This window comes from Mauremys mutica, chromosome 7 (assembly GCF_020497125.1).
Source record: "Mauremys mutica isolate MM-2020 ecotype Southern chromosome 7, ASM2049712v1, whole genome shotgun sequence".
NCBI lineage: Eukaryota > Metazoa > Chordata > Testudines > Geoemydidae > Mauremys > Mauremys mutica.
This window is the reverse complement of record NC_059078.1, coordinates 98,386,842-98,404,357: the sequence shown is the minus strand read 5'-3', so window position 1 is coordinate 98,404,357 and position 17,516 is coordinate 98,386,842. Positions and strand designations below refer to the sequence as shown.

General features: G+C 40.3%; 1 protein-coding gene across 8 annotated transcripts in view; it reads left to right on the top strand.

The window, feature by feature from the left end:
- EXOC6 (exocyst complex component 6) overlaps positions 1-17,516 on the top strand; it is a 192,265-nt gene that overhangs the window by 145,512 nt on the left and 29,237 nt on the right. For all 8 annotated transcript variants that reach the window (XM_045023841.1, XM_045023843.1, XM_045023842.1 and 5 more), the window contains one exon: positions 10,584-10,657. In XM_045023841.1, the coding sequence (XP_044879776.1) occupies positions 10,584-10,657 (74 nt within the window). The remainder of the gene's footprint in view (positions 1-10,583; positions 10,658-17,516) is intronic.

The following is a 17,516-nucleotide window of genomic DNA, read 5'->3' as shown; positions in this document are numbered from 1 at the left end:
ATTTGCTCCTCTTCTCCTCCTCTCTCCCAAGCAAGGGGGAACCAGGGACCAGATTGTGACTCTGACACAATAATGAATAATGAAAAGTGTTAGGCAACCTTAACTACAGCCCAGGCATTGCTAACAGCTCTACCTATAATTCCTATACAATTAATACATATATTTTCTATGTATAAATATGTTAGAGTTTTATTTAATTCTTTGAAAAAATTCTTCCTCTCCATCCCTTCCTGAGATAGTTATTCATTTCCTGGCAGAATCTTTGAGGATATGCTGTTTACAGCCAGATAATTATGTGATTTATCACTATAAGACTCGGCATGTATGTGTAAAAGTGATACTTGACCATGTGTACCACATTAACTTCCCACTCCCTTCCTTCCTAAAAAGTTGTGCCTGAATATAAAGACAGATTTAGTAGGAACTCCAGAGCCACTACCATATTGCTCATTGCTCAAATGCCATGGGGTTGGCTGAAGCAGTGATGTAGTGTTACTTTTTCTCTTAGATACTTGCACAACATAATGACCTGTTCATTGCTTGAGACCCAAAATCTAATCCTGAATGTGGGTTTTCTGCCGTCTGTTAGGTTGAGAGGGAATGCTTTTCCTTTTCCAACTTTTACTCAGGATAATTAACTTACATTTTTTCTATTTCTAGAAATGAAATTAAATCAGCTGAAAGAATCTTCCATGTCCATGGTTTTATTAGCCTTTCTTTTATTATATGTTTTCATTATATGTTTCAAAGAGACTTTTATAGTCTACCTCCTGAATATTATCCCAGCAGCAGCCCCTCCCTCCTCAGGCCATACAGGGAAAGTGTGCCATGATGTCACAGAGAAGGCAGGGTTCCAGTAAACTGCTATAATCTTAGCAGCTTTCTAGTGAGAATGCTCTAAGCGACTTCTCAGTCACATATAATTTTATTGTTTACTTTTTCCTAACCAGTTGAAGGATTTTGTTTTTCATCAGGACTGTGTCTCTACAAGTTCTAGCCTTTTTGCTATCGTCCTGCTCAAAAACATGAGGTTAGAATGTTTTTACAGTGAGAAATCTGATTTTTAATTTTCCCATAATTTAAAATGAGCCAAAAGGATGATGTTTTAAGTTTCCCCAAAAAATTAATTTAGCATATAGCTAAGACTAAGCATGGAAAATTTCAGAACAAAATGTGAATGTGTCTGAAAGTTGTGTGTGTGAGAGAGGGACGAAGTGAGCGACTGGGGAAGTAATAATTTTATGGAAACTATTTTCATGCTTAACTATAATGGACAACCCCAGGTGCCTTGTAGCATTTTTTTATATATATAACTGTTGGTAAAATTTTGACTCTTTCTGCAATGTTTTTAATGTAAAGTATAACAATTTCTCTGCAAATATATTTGATCAAATATATTTCCTTTGAAGTGTTTAGCTACAGCTAAATAAGAGTTTATGTAATGTTTGCTGAATAAGTATGTTACAAAAAATACCATCTTATAATGTGCAGAATAAGGGGTAGGCACCAATGTCTGCCCAGAGATTGCTTTGTTGTTGGAGATTCATTCATAAGGTCTGTCACAGTCACATTCCAGGCATCACTGTGCTGGCTGTGATTTATGTTCTTGCTCATCGCCCTCATCCAGCTTTATTCTTTGACATTTTTGGATTAATGGCTATGACAGTGACGTTTCCATTAGCACTCGGGATGTGCAAATAATTCACAAATGGCAGGTAGCTTCCTACCTGTATTTGATAAATGGATTTGCTGTTTTACTGACCCAGAAGTGGAGGGTATATCAGATGCATTCTGAATTTGAAAGTTTTCAGGTGTAATGCAGAAAGTTCAGTGCTTCTAAACAGCCATTTTAATTATTTTAAGTCTTAGCAACATTCCGGTATCTAGACATTTGTTCGGATTTTAATTATACTTTTTTTTATTCTTTCAGGTTTAAAAGTAGTATATTATATAAACAGGAGATGGAAATAATAGTGGCAAAAATTTTATTTCCTGTAAAATTTGTTTCCTTAAAAAAATTGTTAATGAATTTAGTGTTTGAAAAAGATTCTGTATTAACGTCCCTTGAGACTGAAGTTTTGTTAGTCATAAAATGAGGGACACATTCTTTGAATACATCAACTGGAATAATTAATTGAATCAAAAGCACACCCAACGCTTTGCCCAAATACTTTAAAGGTCAAAACTCCATCTTTTAAAGAGCCAAGAATCCAATTGGCAAATGCAGTTAAATTCTTGTTTCATAACAAGTCATAAAACTTGTTACAGGGACTAGTTCTTGTGGGAATGGAGGAAGAGCTCTTATGGCATGCTCTGAAATTTCACAATCCTGCATTGCATTTTGAGGATCCATACTGATTTACATTTTAAAGAGGCAGATCAGCAGGGCTCAGCAGCGAGGTTACTTGCTCCTGATGCCAGAGAACAGAAGGAGCAGATTACCTGGCTGCTTCAAGATGAACTTCCTCTGATTCTAAAAGAGGAAATTATGTTGCCAGGCCTCCCCATTTCCAAGGAGACAAGGGTGTGAGAAGAAAGAGGAATGTTAAAGAAAGCATGTTGTGACTGCTCGGCTCCAGGAGAAAATTTTTGGGGAGGTTGGGGGTTGGGGAACTTAATCAACCTTTCCCAACATTTAAAAAGTTTTGGATTTGATTCACGGGATGGGTGGAGGTTTTGCAGGTGTTCTTATTGGAACTGAAGTAGTTGTTTTATTCCCTATATATTATACAGTGTCTTTTATATCTGTGGTAATCTGCAGCTAGTATGAATGGGATAACTTTAGGGTTTCCCAGGTTTTTTTCTGATTATCATTATAAGAGGGGCCACTGAGGCCTGTTGCAGAAAAGCCACAGAGAAATCCTCCTGTTTGTGCCAGAATACGAGTACCCTGGGGGGAAATGGGGTATTTCAGTCACCTCCCAAAGATAAAACTCACAAGCTGTAGCAGGGGCAGGCTGTTTGGCTCTTTCCCCGCAATGCAGTGGGTAAGAGTAGCAGGAGTTTGTTTTGGGAAGGGAGATTGCTAGGAGAGACTGAGCACTGGTTCTGGTGGAGAACCGCAAGAACACATAAAAAGCTTCAGGATTTTCTGACTTACAAACACGTTAGATGTGTGCCCACCACTAATAATATATAATCGGATGTATATGTATTTAATGTTCTAAAACGACTGCCATTGCTAACATTATTTGGTAATTTATACTGTTAAATATAAGTAGAAATGTTTCCTATCTAAGGTGACAGGAACTAAAATTGCTTTTTGAAATTAAAAACTATACCTGAAAGTATGTTTAGATCCACAGCATTTGAAAGCATTTAAATATATTTATTAAAATAGAATAAGACCTGCAGCAAAAGACCTGTTTGTGGGAAAAACTTGACTTGCCATGGACACTGTCTGTCAAAATATATATTTAAATTTGGGCTTATGCTTGGCATAATTGTAGAACTCAGGGTCTGTGGTTTAAGGGGATATAAAGCTTTAATTTAAAACATCATGCCATTCTGGATATATTGACATCAGCATTTTTTAATTAAATTGTACCTGATTTAGAAATATTAATAACTAGAAAGTTACCAGAGAGTTTCACTATATCATTATTTTTAAAAAGTAAAGAGCTAAATCCTGATGAAGGATTAAATGTCAGTAAGAGGCACACAAGACTTAGCAGGCCTCATAACCCACCTGTGCATCAGCCTACCTGACTCTTAGGGCAGTTAGGCTTGTGTGTAAGAGAGATGGAAGGGATTTGCACCCAGTCCATAAAAGGACATAGAATTGCTGCAACTGCTTGGGAGATAAGGGGATTAATGCAAATCAGCTCCTGCTGCCGTTCCTGTCCAAGCACTCTCTCATAGATCTTCCCCTTTTTCACCATATTGTGCCTGGATAGGGTTGCAGCAGCTTTAGGGGGAAGACGTAATTTGGACCCCTATTTCGCTTTATTTAGCACGTTTCTAGGTGGCCTCACATACAGATAAGTAAGAGGTTGAGGAGCCAAAGCCCTGTTGTTTCTTTGCAGGAGACCGTCTCCTGCTCGATAGCCTACTCAGTCGGCTGGCTGAACTCCCCTCTCCTGGGAAGTCATGTTGGTGCTAACTCACCTGAGGTAATCCTTCATGGCAATTTGGGGGAAGAGAGGGACGTCATGCGTTCAGTGGGCAGAGTTGGGTGGTGACTTTTAAGTGCTAGTTGACAGCCACAGGGAAGGTCCCCTCAGGGTACGCTGAGCAGCTGGAAAGTCCAACAGTGCTGCAAAAGTGCTAAAGGCTCTGTGATGCTGAAATGATTTTTGGGTCAGGATTTGGCCTTAAATCTTCATGTTCTGGGGTTAAAAATTAATTTACAGCTTTGCTGTGTTGAGTTAGAATCCAAGAAGCAATGCTGTGAAGGTGAAGAAACAGCTGTGTTCAGTTAACTTATGACCTTAAGCATGTACCCAAATTTAAGTTTCTGTCACTTAGGTGCAAGCTGTTCATTTATGCTCTCAAAGTAAATGTTGAATTTCCAGTCCTGTACACTGAGCAAGTCACAGACATGAAGTGATGGTTGCATATGCTTAGGGATCCTCAATAGATATAAAATAAACAGTAGACCCTGTCATAAAATAAACAGTAGACCCTGGCATTTTGTTAAATATAGAACTACAGAGAAGCTCAGTATTATCACTGTTTATGGTAACAGATAACCTAAATTTCAGCATTGCAGAGATGTTCTATGTCTTAAGATATAAATTAAAATAATTGTTTGTGTACTTATTGGCTGAGTTTGAAAGGCCTTAAAGTTTAACTCGATGGCATTTCTGTGTTTGGATGTAACACAATAATATTTGAACGCCACGTCCAAATAATTCCAAAATTTCAGAAAGTATTGTAGGCATCAATGAGCAGAACCTTATTGATTTGGGGGAAAACTGAAAAAACCTGGGAGAAGTGGGGAACACACATAGCGCTGGCCATCTGTTTAGCACAGCCACAGCTTCAAGTACCTCTGCAATTGTCTGTAGATCAAAGAACTGGTTAATGACACCAATTAATACTTTCCAGCATAACAATACCCCTATTTCATCTCTGCCCATTCTCCTAATGGGAGAGGGAGGATGGGGAAACCTGGCATGGAGGATGGGGGGAATTGGGGCATACACACAGCCCCTGGCATGAGGAGAGAATGGGGGACCCTGGTAAGAGATGGAATGGGGGAATAAGGGGAAGAGAGGAGGGAAGGAGGCAATAAGAAGTATGGGAGGAAAGGAGAGTACACAGATTCCCTGGCAGGGGGAGATTCAGGAGCCCTAGTATGGAGGGAAAGGGGGGACATGGGGGAAGAGGGAAATGGGGTGCACCCAAAGTCCCCTGGCATGGAGGCACGCAGACCCTCTGAGAGCAGGGAGAATGGGGGACCTTGGTATGAGGGGAAAGAGAAGGGTGAAGGGGGGCACACACAGCTCTTCTCACATGTGGCGGGGGGGAGAATAGGGGAATGGTGTCAGGGGAAGAGGAATGGAAGACACAGAGCCCAGGTATGAGGTAAGGGAGCCAGGGGAATGTTGCAGGGAGTCCCTGAAATAGAGTGGGGATGGGACGGTGGCATAGAGAGAATTTGTTGGGAGGAATGAAGGAATTCAAAGAGACCCGGATTGTACACCGAGGTTGGCCTATAAAATCTAAAAGGTTTGCGACTCCCTAGAATTTATTATTTAAATGCACATCCATATGTTATATAGAAAAATTAGTTAAAAGAACAAAACTTTCACACCAGAAAATACCAGAGTTGAAGCTGTCTGCACAATCTTAAAACTTGGCCCTCTTTTGCATACATTTTACCATCCATCTTTTAATTACATAGTTGCAAATTATTTCTCCTTTGCTCCCAAGCTTCATTAAGTGCATGGGCTGGATGTTGAATGATTCAGGGTTGTGTAGTGAATGCATTCAGATAGATTGTGTATATACACACACACTCAAAGGTCCTAGTCCACATACACACAGAAAATGGAATTTCACTCTATTTACATATTTATGTTAAACAGTTCCATTAGTATGCTGGGAGGCCTGTGAACAAAAACAGTATGCGTCAACTAAATACTGTACATTTTCTTATGACGTGGTCAAACCAAAGAAGATTTTTACCAGACCTTCATAACGCATATGTGCAACTTAATTACCTACCAGATTTCAAGTTTCTCGACCAAACTCCTGAGAATTTTTTTAATGGCAAATCTTTGCAATTTTCACTCTGTCTATCCTATACAAAATGGCTCAATCAGTTTTGGTCAGAGTAAAAAAAAAATTCACACTCAGGCTGAGAACAAATATAGAGGATTTTTTTCCTGACAGATAAAAGTAAGGCAACGTTTTATCAGTATCTAGAAAGGACCCTCTAGAATGGATACACTGACAGCCTTAACTCTAGATGTTACTTTTGGTCCTCTTAAAACATTCTGCAGTATAAAATACCTGTATGTCAGCTTTCATTTGACTTTCAAAATTTTCTAGCTAACCTCTTTTCAAACCTACATTTTACTCATCCAGGGAGGCAATGTGGATAGGGCACTGGACTCGAGAGTCAGGAGACCTAGGTTCTGTTTTCAGTTCTGCCACTGTCCTACTGTATGCTTCTGTTTCCCCTCCATAAAATTAAGACAGTGGTACCTACCTTCTTTTATAAAATGCTCTGACATCTGCAGATAAAAATGCTGTATTAAAAAAGTTTCAGATTTGTTGTATAGCAAGGCAAATATAATCACTCTCTTCATTCTTGAAAACAGCTAAACCATTTGTATTCAACTGTTCATCTTTTTAAAAAGTCACTCCCATTCTTAGAACAAACCTGCTAAATGTCAGCCAGGAAGGTAAAAAACAGAAAGTGGCCCATTAGAATTGAAACACTTCTGCAGACTTAAATAGAGTTGTTGCTATATGCACCACTAATAATTAAATAAAAATAACCTAGTGTTCCATATGAGCACTACCTACTACTGTATTTAAGACAGCAAAGGCCAATTTTTCTGAATGTAAGAACCTACTCTAGAGTAAGGAGAATAGACTTGCAAAAAGTTAACAGATTTTAAAAAGCATGCCCGGATATGATTTGTTAACACTGTGCTTCTTTGATCCTCTCTAGTACAGGAACTCCTCACTTAACATTGTAGTTATGTTCCTGGAAAATGCGACTTTAAGAGAAATGATGTTAAGCGAATCCAGTTTCCTCATAAGAATTAATGTAAATGGCGGGGGGGAGTGAGGTTCCAGGGAAACTTTTTTCACCAGACAAAAGACCAAAACACACACACTCACACTCACACTCACACTCTCTCTCTCTCTCTCTCTCTCTCTAAGTTTTAAACAAACAATTTAATACTGGTACACAGTGATGATGATTGTGAAGCTTGGTTGAGGTGGAGGAGTCAGAGGGTGGGATATTTCCCAGGGAATGCCTTACTGCTAAATGAACTAGCAATTGACTGAGCCCTCAAGGGTTAACTCTCACAACACTCTACAAGGCAGCAGGAAATGAGGGAGGGCAGTCAGACACACACACCCTGTGTGAGAGAGAAAAAATGCGCATTTCCCCTTTAAGTAGCTGACCCCAGGCTTAAGTACACTGCCTTTTTAATTCAATCAGCTTGCTGAGACCTGAGGGCAGCTACTGCCTAGAAGCTCCCTCCATCGTGTGTCCCCTCTGCTCTATGGAAGATGGGGTACGTGGGGTACAGGGGGAGGGGGAGACACCCTGACATTAGCTCCCCTTTTCCCCCCTCCCCCCGTACAGCAAGCAGGAGTCTCTGGGAGCAGCTCCAAGGCAGAGGGCAGGAGCAGCACATGGCAGGGGGTGGGGAGAGACAGCTGCTGCACAGGGAACTTAGGTGAGTGGGGAGCTGATATGGGGGCTGCTGGTCCACCTTGGTTCCAGCCACCCACCAGCTAGCTGCAACGGGCTGCTTTTCCTGCAAGCAGTGAACAAAACAGGCAGCTGCCAAACGAAGTTAGAAGGGAGCAATTCACAAGTTTAAACGAGCATGTTCCCTAATTGATCAGCAACTTAATATCAAAACTACGTTAACCGGGACGACTTTAAGTGAGGAGTTCCTGTACAGCAGTGGTACATAGCAAAAGGTTGAAATTTGGTGGGAAGATAATCTCCAGGTTGTAAATGTGCCTTTGGTAATGAGCTAGAAACTGGGTGTGAATGTCAAAGTTATATGGCTTTTTAAAATATACTTTGTGCGTCCACACTGAATTTGTAATATGACCTTTTATTGGCCTGCCATCATTCTATGGATTCAGTGCATGAATAAATAGCTAGGAAAGTTCAGAGACAGTGCTGGGAAGGTGTGTGGGGAAGACTTCTGCCTCCTGCTATACAATAAGTGTGGGTGTAAATGTCTTTTTCCATACAGGGTAGAAAGGTGCATATGGAATGAGGCAAGGGCTTTTGCCTCTGACGACTGGTCATATTGAGCAATACAGAGCATTCCACTGACATCTAGCAAATAGCTGAATATGGTGAAAGAAATTCTTCATTTTTCTATTTTAAAAACATATGAATTTCCATATGTGAAAGCTGCATTACAAGAATGTTAAGATAAAAAGGCACTTAGAAGTCAGGAAATGGCAGTGTTAAGGTGCATGTAGAAACATGTACGTAGACAGCATTGAGGCAGTCCTTGCCCCAAAGAGCTTAAATAAAGACATGATGCAGCAAGTGAATATAACAAGAAATAGAAGGATGAAGGAAGATCTTGTGGTCCAATAGCTTTGCAATGTGCACAACTTTTTGGCTCTGAATCATTTAGTGTGTCAAACCCATAGCCTATGCTCTCCCTTAACATTCCTGCTCCCAGAAAGTGTCCGTTTGTTGTCTGCCTGTTATTTGCTTGATTAGTTTTCACCCCTGTATACGGTAGACTATTCCCAATTTCCAATCTACTTAGTATCATTAATTCCGTTTTTTAAAATATAAATCATCCCCACAGCTCCTGCAGCTGATGGGTCCCCTCCTCTTTGGGCACTTATCCTAACTGGGACTGGAAGGACACCATGCACCAATGGCTTTCCCACTCTGTTGCTGTCCAGAGGGGCTAGGTTGGGTCCCTGCAGCTGTCAGGTGCAAGATGGTAAAAATTCTATTGATCGTATATGAAGTGTATGCTCCGATGTCCCTGTGGTCTAGGTTTGGGACAATGCCACCAGGGTCTTAAGCATTCAGTTATCCCCCTTTCCAATACCTCCTGCATCCAAAAGTCAGTCTCACCATCCCACAAACAGCACAGAGTGTCTGGAACTGATGATTCATTGGGGCACCTGGCCTTTTTCCCCTTCCTCCAGTGCTACTGTTGTGGGTGAGGTGTGCTGCTGGGGTCATGTGCCCCCAAAGTCCTAGCTCCACAAAGGGACAAACAGGGATCAACTTGCCCCTGGTGGCAGTGGGTGCTGCTGCTGCATCCAAGAGCCACGTTAAAATGGCCATTCCTGCTGGAAATTCTGAGGAGAGCTTCAGCCCATGTGGTGCTCCTGAGAGGAAGGGAAGGAACTGCTGGGACATTGTGCCCAAAAAGCTCCACAAAGGGGTGCAAAGGGAGGAGCAGAAGTGGGTCTGGCTAGCACCTTGGTTCACTGCTGGCAGTGGTTGTTGCTTTCTCCTGCCTGAAGGATTCATCATCTTCCACAGGACAATTTTAATTAGATTAGATCATCCACTCTGCCTTTTTCCTGATTGTGGGTTCATTTGTGTTGCATCTTATTGTGGATTTTTTAATTAATTTTCAAGTTCCTTGTAACTTTTATTTTACAAAGACAAAATCTTCAATAAGCTGCACCCTTTTCCTGCTTTCTTTCCTAAGTCACGAGCTTTATTTTAAACTGCCATAAAAATAAGTTGTTAAAAATAAATCAGTTTGATTTTTAAAACACTTTAACAGCAAATATCAATGGTCATACATCTTACTGAAATAATGCAGCTAGTGTTTAATATATGTTGGTTGTTTGTTTGTTTATTTGCGTTTTGAACATACTTCAGCCTTCCAATTTTGACAACCTACTTTGGGCTTTTTAAAGAGCAAAATTCCATTATCAAAAAACTTGTTAAAAGGCATGAGCAGACATTCCACCTCTGTTCTGATTATGGTGCTTAGAACTTTCCACCTGTTGTCTGCACATTAAGCTAACTCCCACCTAAGTGTCTGCCTTTTATTGCTGTTTGACTAGAGGTGGGATTTTTATAGAGCAGATGCTATGACAAAAGCAGATGTTTAAAAATACGTTGACGGCCATGGAATTGGTATAGTTTCAAAATACTTTTGTAATCATTCACCTCAGGACAAAAAGTGTAAAGTCTGCCGCTCACATGATTGGAGTATTATTACTGGTTTTGAACTTTATGTAGAATAAATGTATCATAATTAAGGCTTATAAGAGTTTAAAATGATGGCGAATGTGAATTAATTGGTATAATCTTTGATTTCTATCAAAATAGTTAATGTCTACCGCTTTGTAGTACCCCACATTTGTAATGAAAAGAAGTTGCTGTTAGTTAGTTTTTTTAATTCTGCCTCCTTAATATTTCTAAACTTTGCTTACAGTGTTTGCCAGTTCTGAGCCTGTGCCAGGATTCCACGGGGACACCCTGCAGTTAGCTTTCATCGACCTCAGACAAGTAAGACATTAGTTGTTTTTTTATCTCATTAATTTCCCCCTTTTGATTAGTGCCGAAGTTGTTACAATTCAATGATCTCTCATGTTTTCAGACGTCTCAGTGTAACCACTGTTGAAAAACAGCAATTATTTTAAGTGGTATTCGTGGGACTCTTCCCTATGAGTTAGTATTAAACTGTTTCCCCAGCATGATGTTAGGGGGCACTGTGCTACCAGAGGTGCCATCTTGTGGATAAAATGTTAAATTGAGGTCCTCACAACTTGTCAAGATCCCATGTCACTTTTTATGCAAGAGTATACATGTCGATGTGCTGGCCTGATTCCATTTCAGGCAATTACCTTCTACCTACTGAATTACATCCTGCATTTTCAATTTGACATAGTATTGTTCCCTACTGCCTGTCCTAAACTGTTATGTAGAATTGTTTTACCCTGATAAACTGCTGCCACATTCCATCCTAGTGATGACTGATTTCTAATGCTATGTCCATTTTAATTTTAAATGTCTTCAGTGATGGGCTCCAAACTCCTCCCTTGGGAAGACTGTTCCACAGATCTCACCATAAGGAAAATTTTCCAGACGGAATCTTACTTATCTTTGTTTCAGCCCATTATTTCTATTTCTTGTTCTCGTTAGATTCTTATGCTGTGTCCATCACTAACAATTCATCTTCCTCAGTTTTTTTACTTGACATTATCTTTTTTTTTTAAAGGATTTATCATATTTTTTTTGTATGTTTCACAAATATAGTAAAAGTGTTACCTGAACTGTGAAATGAATAGTTAACCAAATAAAGATGGGATTGACTTAAACACTCCAAGGCCTTTGACAACATTATTCAGCAATGTTGCCACTTGACAAAAGTCATCTAGAAAAAAGGGGTAATCTAAGAAGGGTTCCATGCCAGATTATCTGTATATTCACAGTGTTTTCATTTCTGCATAGCTTTCTCACAGCAATCCAAATCTTCTCAAAAAATGAAAATCCTGTTGTAAAATATTTTGCAGATAGTCTCTCATGCTAATGAGCAAAAAACTGGGGGTGGGGGAGAGCAGCTTTTTCAGTGATAAAATGAAAAGGTATAGGTTCAGATTCTAAGATCACTTACACAGGTTTAATGATACCTTTGTAATCAATGAAGTTACAATGGTGTAAATCTGGAATAAGTGAGCAGAGGATCAGGCCCCTAGCCTGTGTTAAAGCTATCCAATAGAAATGTGATGTCTGTGGATAAGAGAAGTGAAAGAAGAATTTCAGAAACTGCAATTTGATGTGTGGAAGTATAGTTCTCCTTTTGGTATTCTACATCAGAGATCCTGGGTTGACAAGTAGACTTTATCCGTTGGATTTTTATATCCTCCCTTATTAGTAGCGTTATAGGTGATTAAATGCCTTCCACTTTGTACTACAGTAAATAGTTTAGTTGAAGGGAAGAGAGGTTTAAAGATTGATTTCATTGTGGCACATTTTCTTTGCAACTTTCATTATCCTAAATGCTATAAATCCTTGAAGAGCCTACATTTCTTTCAGGGAAAAAGTAATTTCCAGCAGTGCAGGAGCATGGGGCGAATATGTGTGCATTTACTGTAGGAAATAAATAATATTTTTATATGTTTAAGTACCAGCTGTTGAATATGCTAGATAAATACTTATGGTACTGCTTATACATAATTATTTAAATTGTGCTTGCATTAGCAGCGTGTGTCTAGAATTTTTTTTATGCTGTATAATACTTCACAGAGTGTCTTTTTCACATACTGGGAATCTGCTAAATTTCAGATATGTTATAAACTGCAAAAATTTAGGCAATTAGCTTGTTACTGAGCATCTAGCTGTAGAATAGTTACATAGAGTGTTTTGTTTATTTTTTCTTTTATATTTCTTGTGTGTCTCATGAGAAACTCACAGGGATGCAAGTATTCATAAAGAGTGACAGTTACCTTTTAATAAGGATTTAACACTGTTTTCCCTCTCTTCCTTTTTTGTCATCCATTTCTCTCTTAATAGGGTAGATGACAGTTCTTTTCAAGAAAACTTAGAAAGGCAACATAGCCTTTTTCAGAAACTTCTTATGAAAGGTCATGCTTCTGTTTTTTAGTTTGAATTTGATACTTCATGAATTGTGGGATATGAAAGATAAGGAAGTAGGTCCACTGGTCAGGTTTTACCTGCCCACCCGGACTGTGCCCTGAGGTCAAACTCCTGATATTTGCTGTTCAGTACAGAGGACTTGATGACAGGTAGGGGCTGATACAAGGGGAAAGCTTGAACCATATCAAAGCTAAAAGGCAGGAGAATTGGGACTCAGTGAGAGACTGTAGCTAAAAGATGGATCAGCAGGATTGCCCTCTTTATAAAAAGTAGCTGACCTGTGATGGAAAAGACTTTATCATCCTGCCAATCACATGCTTGCTAATGGAAGCCAGTTATTTCAACAACAGCTTATTCCCTCTGTGTCGTATCAGGACAATGTATAAGATTAACAAGGACAGGGCAATGTAGTGTTGGAACACTCTGCCACAAGAAATAAATCTAATTTATAAGGAACCAGCTTTGGAAGAACCAGGAGGGTAACTAAGCTGTCATGGTTACTATGGGGTGCAAGGAGCAGACTGGGCAGGTAGCTGTTTCTAAAGAGCACACTGAAAGTGCTTTCCTCTTAGCAGCTCCTGATCCGCTATCTCTCCCTTCCAGTAATAGCTCTGAACAGTCAGGTCCCAGTCCTCACATTGCAAGCCCAGTTCCCCCACATCCTCTCCACAGCTCTAGGAGAAAAGCTATCAAGAACAGCTGCACCTAGCAGCAGCAGCTTTCTGCAATCAGGTCCCATTCCTCTTCCTGACTGAGGTGCTTTCATTGTCTTACGATGACCTCATACACCCCCACCAAAAAAATAACAACTTTGCTCCTTAAGGACCATGTTTTTTCCACTAGCACACTTACAGAAACTCAACTCTGCTCAGAATCTCGTACCATTTCTATCACAATGGTATCTGAGCAATTTCCAGCAGTGCATTAAGTGACTAGCATGTGTTGAACATGGTTCTGTCATTTTTCCTTTCTGCCTTCCTCTCTCAAGGGAAAAAGGGTTGTGTGTGGATTTTCTTCTTCTTTTTTTTTTTACTTATTTATGCTGTGCCTTGTGTGTTTATTAGTGAAGGTATGGCAAAAAAACATGCCCTGAACTTGGAACAGTAAGTGATGAGGTTTGTAGTGGTCCTTAGGGGTTACCTACACTTGGATTTTTTATTTTTTTATTTAATACCATTGCAAAATATTTGTATAGTCATTCTTTTAAGAAAAGAAGACAGAGGACCTGATGTAAAAAAAAAAGTGGGTAGTGGGAATGGAGCAGGAAGGAAATGCTGACTATGGGATGCATACTCTTCTTGATAAAAGAAATTATGAAAATATCTACATTGATTGTTGTTATTTATATAGCTACTAATGTGTGTTTAGCATTTTACAAAACCAAAAAGAGACAGTCTCTACCCAAAGGAGCTTATGTACTAAGACTGGACATCACACTACAATGATAACAGCTATGGGAAGGACAGGGGTAAGTGAAAGTAAGTGTTATGTGAAGATCACGGAATTGTTTATCTTTGTAGGCAACTTGTTGGCTAAAGACAAGGAATCAACCCTACATTGAGTGGGGGCGCAAATCAAACAAGGAGATCAGTAAAAGTCAGCAAGAGCCAATGGGATGATCAACATGGAGGCTGAAGTCCCAAGGGTGGGGGACTGGAAGGAGAGGAGAAAAAAGGAAACCAACATTGCTGAATGAGGATTTAGGAGACTTATATAGAACAGCAGCACTGATGCCAAACGCAGATGAGCTGGATGATATGTAATTTGAAGAAAGAAAGGGAGTGGCAGAAATGAAGGGAAACAGGTGGAAAGGGCAAGAATAGGAAATAATTATTAAACCTTTCTCCTTTGCCTGTTAGGTGGGACTTTTCAGGCTCAACCTGCATCATGTCTGGTTATTCAGAGAAACCTATCACTCCTGTGAAGCCTTACCGCAGGCTGTTATGTAAAACGGATTTGTGTTTGTCTGGCTTTCAGGTCAAGGACCATTGCTCTGCCAGGGAAAGGGGCTCAGAGTCTCTGCCCTTCCCTCTCTCCATAGGCTGATTTCACTGAAGAATAAGGAGCACTTCAGGCAGTCCCAGCCCAGAACAGAGGCACGTGAGGGCTCCATTCCCCACACACCTTGTGATTATAGGGAGGCAGGTGAAAAATCTCTTCCCATGTTCTAAAAGACTCTGGCTTGACTACATGGGACATTACTTTGCAGTAAGCCCGGGTATGAATCTACAGCTCACTAGCTTAGCTAGCCGCACAGTAATGTCCTGTGTGGACGCTGCTACCAGACACTAAAAGTTCCATAGTATGTTTTTACATCCTGATCTTTGAAACAGTAGTACATCAAGCTGCACTCTGGGACACTGTGCTGTAGCAGTGTCCACACAGGATGTTACTGCATGGCAGGCTGGGACACTGTAGACTCTCATCCTGGTTTGCCATGCAGTAACGTCCCTATAGACAAGCCCTGAGTGGTACTAGGTTTCTCCCAAAGTACTGAGATGGGTGCTAGCCATCCTGAGGGAGAAGGCAGGCATCCTTTCAGGTTCCTAGATCCATCTAGCGGGCTATTCCCACAATCAAGGTATTTGTACCAGTGCCCCTTCTTAGCTGAAAACAGCCTCCTGAATCAAGGATGCCATCTTGGTCCCAGACGTGGACAGTCTGGCTATGGTTAATAGCTTGGACATCAGAAGAGAAGTTTAACTCAGCAGGGTTTTTTCATTAATCTCACTGATACTTTTTGGTATCCAGACAGAATTCAACCAGGAGATTTTGTTCTTTAGTCTGATCAAATTATATATTTGGTGTGAAACAGAAAGCTCTCTGGGACAGGGACTGTCTCTTTATTTGTATGGTGCCCAACACAAAGGAGTCCTGGCCTCTAGATGCTTCATAACACAAATAATTACCACAAAGTTCTGGTAATTTCACCTAAACTAGAGTTTTTCTTGGATGGTTTACTGGAGTCTGACAACCAAGCACCATAGGAAATTGGGTACCAGCCCTAGTGGTGTTCTTTATGCAGGTGCATCAGGCTCCCCTCTGCATTATCATTAGGTGTCAAGATTAATCAGAATGACAGATTAGACATACCTGACCTGGTCTAGTTGCCATTACCTTCACAATGCCAGGTGTTGAATTAGTTCTTCTATCCATGCAAGAACCACACTAGTGTTATGGTGAGAAAGAGGTTTTTCTTCTAGCTCCAGAAATCTTACTGTTCTAGGTAAATTCTTTCCACAGTTACAGGGAAATAGTTTTCCTCCCATCATTTTGTTTCAATCCTTGGCACCCCTGTCATAAACAGTTAGTTAAGGGTTAAGGTTTTTTTCTACCTGTAAAGGGTTAACAAGCAGTGCCTGTGAACACCTGACCAGAGGACCAATCAGGGACAAGATATTTTCAAATCCCTGTGGAGGGAAGATTTTTTTTCTGTTCTTTGTTTTTAGAGAGTCTCTCTTGGGAGTTAAGGGAGTCCAGACATCTTAATCAAGTCCTCCCAGGTTTCTGCAATAAATTCTTCTATTCAAGCTAGTGAGTATTAGCAAGGAACTAGTATTCTTATACTTTTATTTCTGTATTTGCAATTCTGTGTTTTGCTATAGAATTTCTTTAATTCTGTACTGTTATTGCTTTTACTGAGAAAAAAGGGAGGGGGAATTCTCTCCAGAGATTGATAAGTTTAGACCCTGTGTATTGTTCCATCTTGGTATTACAGAGACAGTTACTTTCTTTTTATTCTTTAATAAATCTTTTCTGTTAAGGACTTGGTTGATCTTTCCTTGGGTGAATTCTCAGGGAAAGGGGAGGAGGGAGGAGAACGGCATCCCTCTGTAGTTGAATCCCAGTATCTCTCCTAGGAAAAGGGAGGGGGAGGAAGCAGGGGGGAATGGTTTATTTCTCCTAGGTGTAAGAACTCCATGGATTTGGGGCTCTTGGGATCCCCAAGGATTTTGGGGAAGGACTGTGTCCCAATACACGTACATTATTGGGTGGTGGCAGCTTTTACCAGATCTAAACTAGGATTTTAGTTTAGGGGAGTCCATGCAGGTCCCCATATTGGAACCCAACAGCTCTAAGTGGGGGTGAGACCTATGACAACCCCTTTGGAAGGCTGTGACATAAATGGGCATTCCCAGCTCTCTAAAGATATATGTCAAGCATATGAAGTGTGTGTGTCATCTCATTCTAGCCAAAATGCAAAAGCCTTAGAGCCTCGAAGTTGCAGCAGGCAAGATGTTAAAATCCTGCATGAGATGGCTCGCTAGGCATCTGGGAAACTATTTACAAAGAAGTAGTGAAGGCTGCCTCTACCAGGTCTATAGAGGCATTGTGGGAGAAAGTGTGTGAGCCTCATCTGAGGAAAATTTGTAAAATAAGTTTCCATTCCTCTGCAGAGGCTTCCATTGGTAGGAAAGTTCTGTTGGGTTGGTTTTCAAATAATTCTTTAAACTACAAAGCTCTTGCTTTATATGGGGATGAATTTCCATTTCTGCCTATTATTGTACTTTAATAATAATTAAAACTCTGCTCATCCTTCCCCTCTCCTCTTCTGTGAATCACTGCTCACCATTTGCCATTAATTGAGGAGTGAAGCTCTGCAGCAAAATGAGAAATTTATTATCTGATCATTATCTTTCTATTAGCAGCTTCTCTTCTCATCCAGCCCATCCTGGTAGTCTGGTAAATGACCAGAATCCAATATTGGAGGCTCCAGGTGTATGCCCCACCCTGGAAGTGTGCTTCCAAAGTTTAGAAACCCTCCACC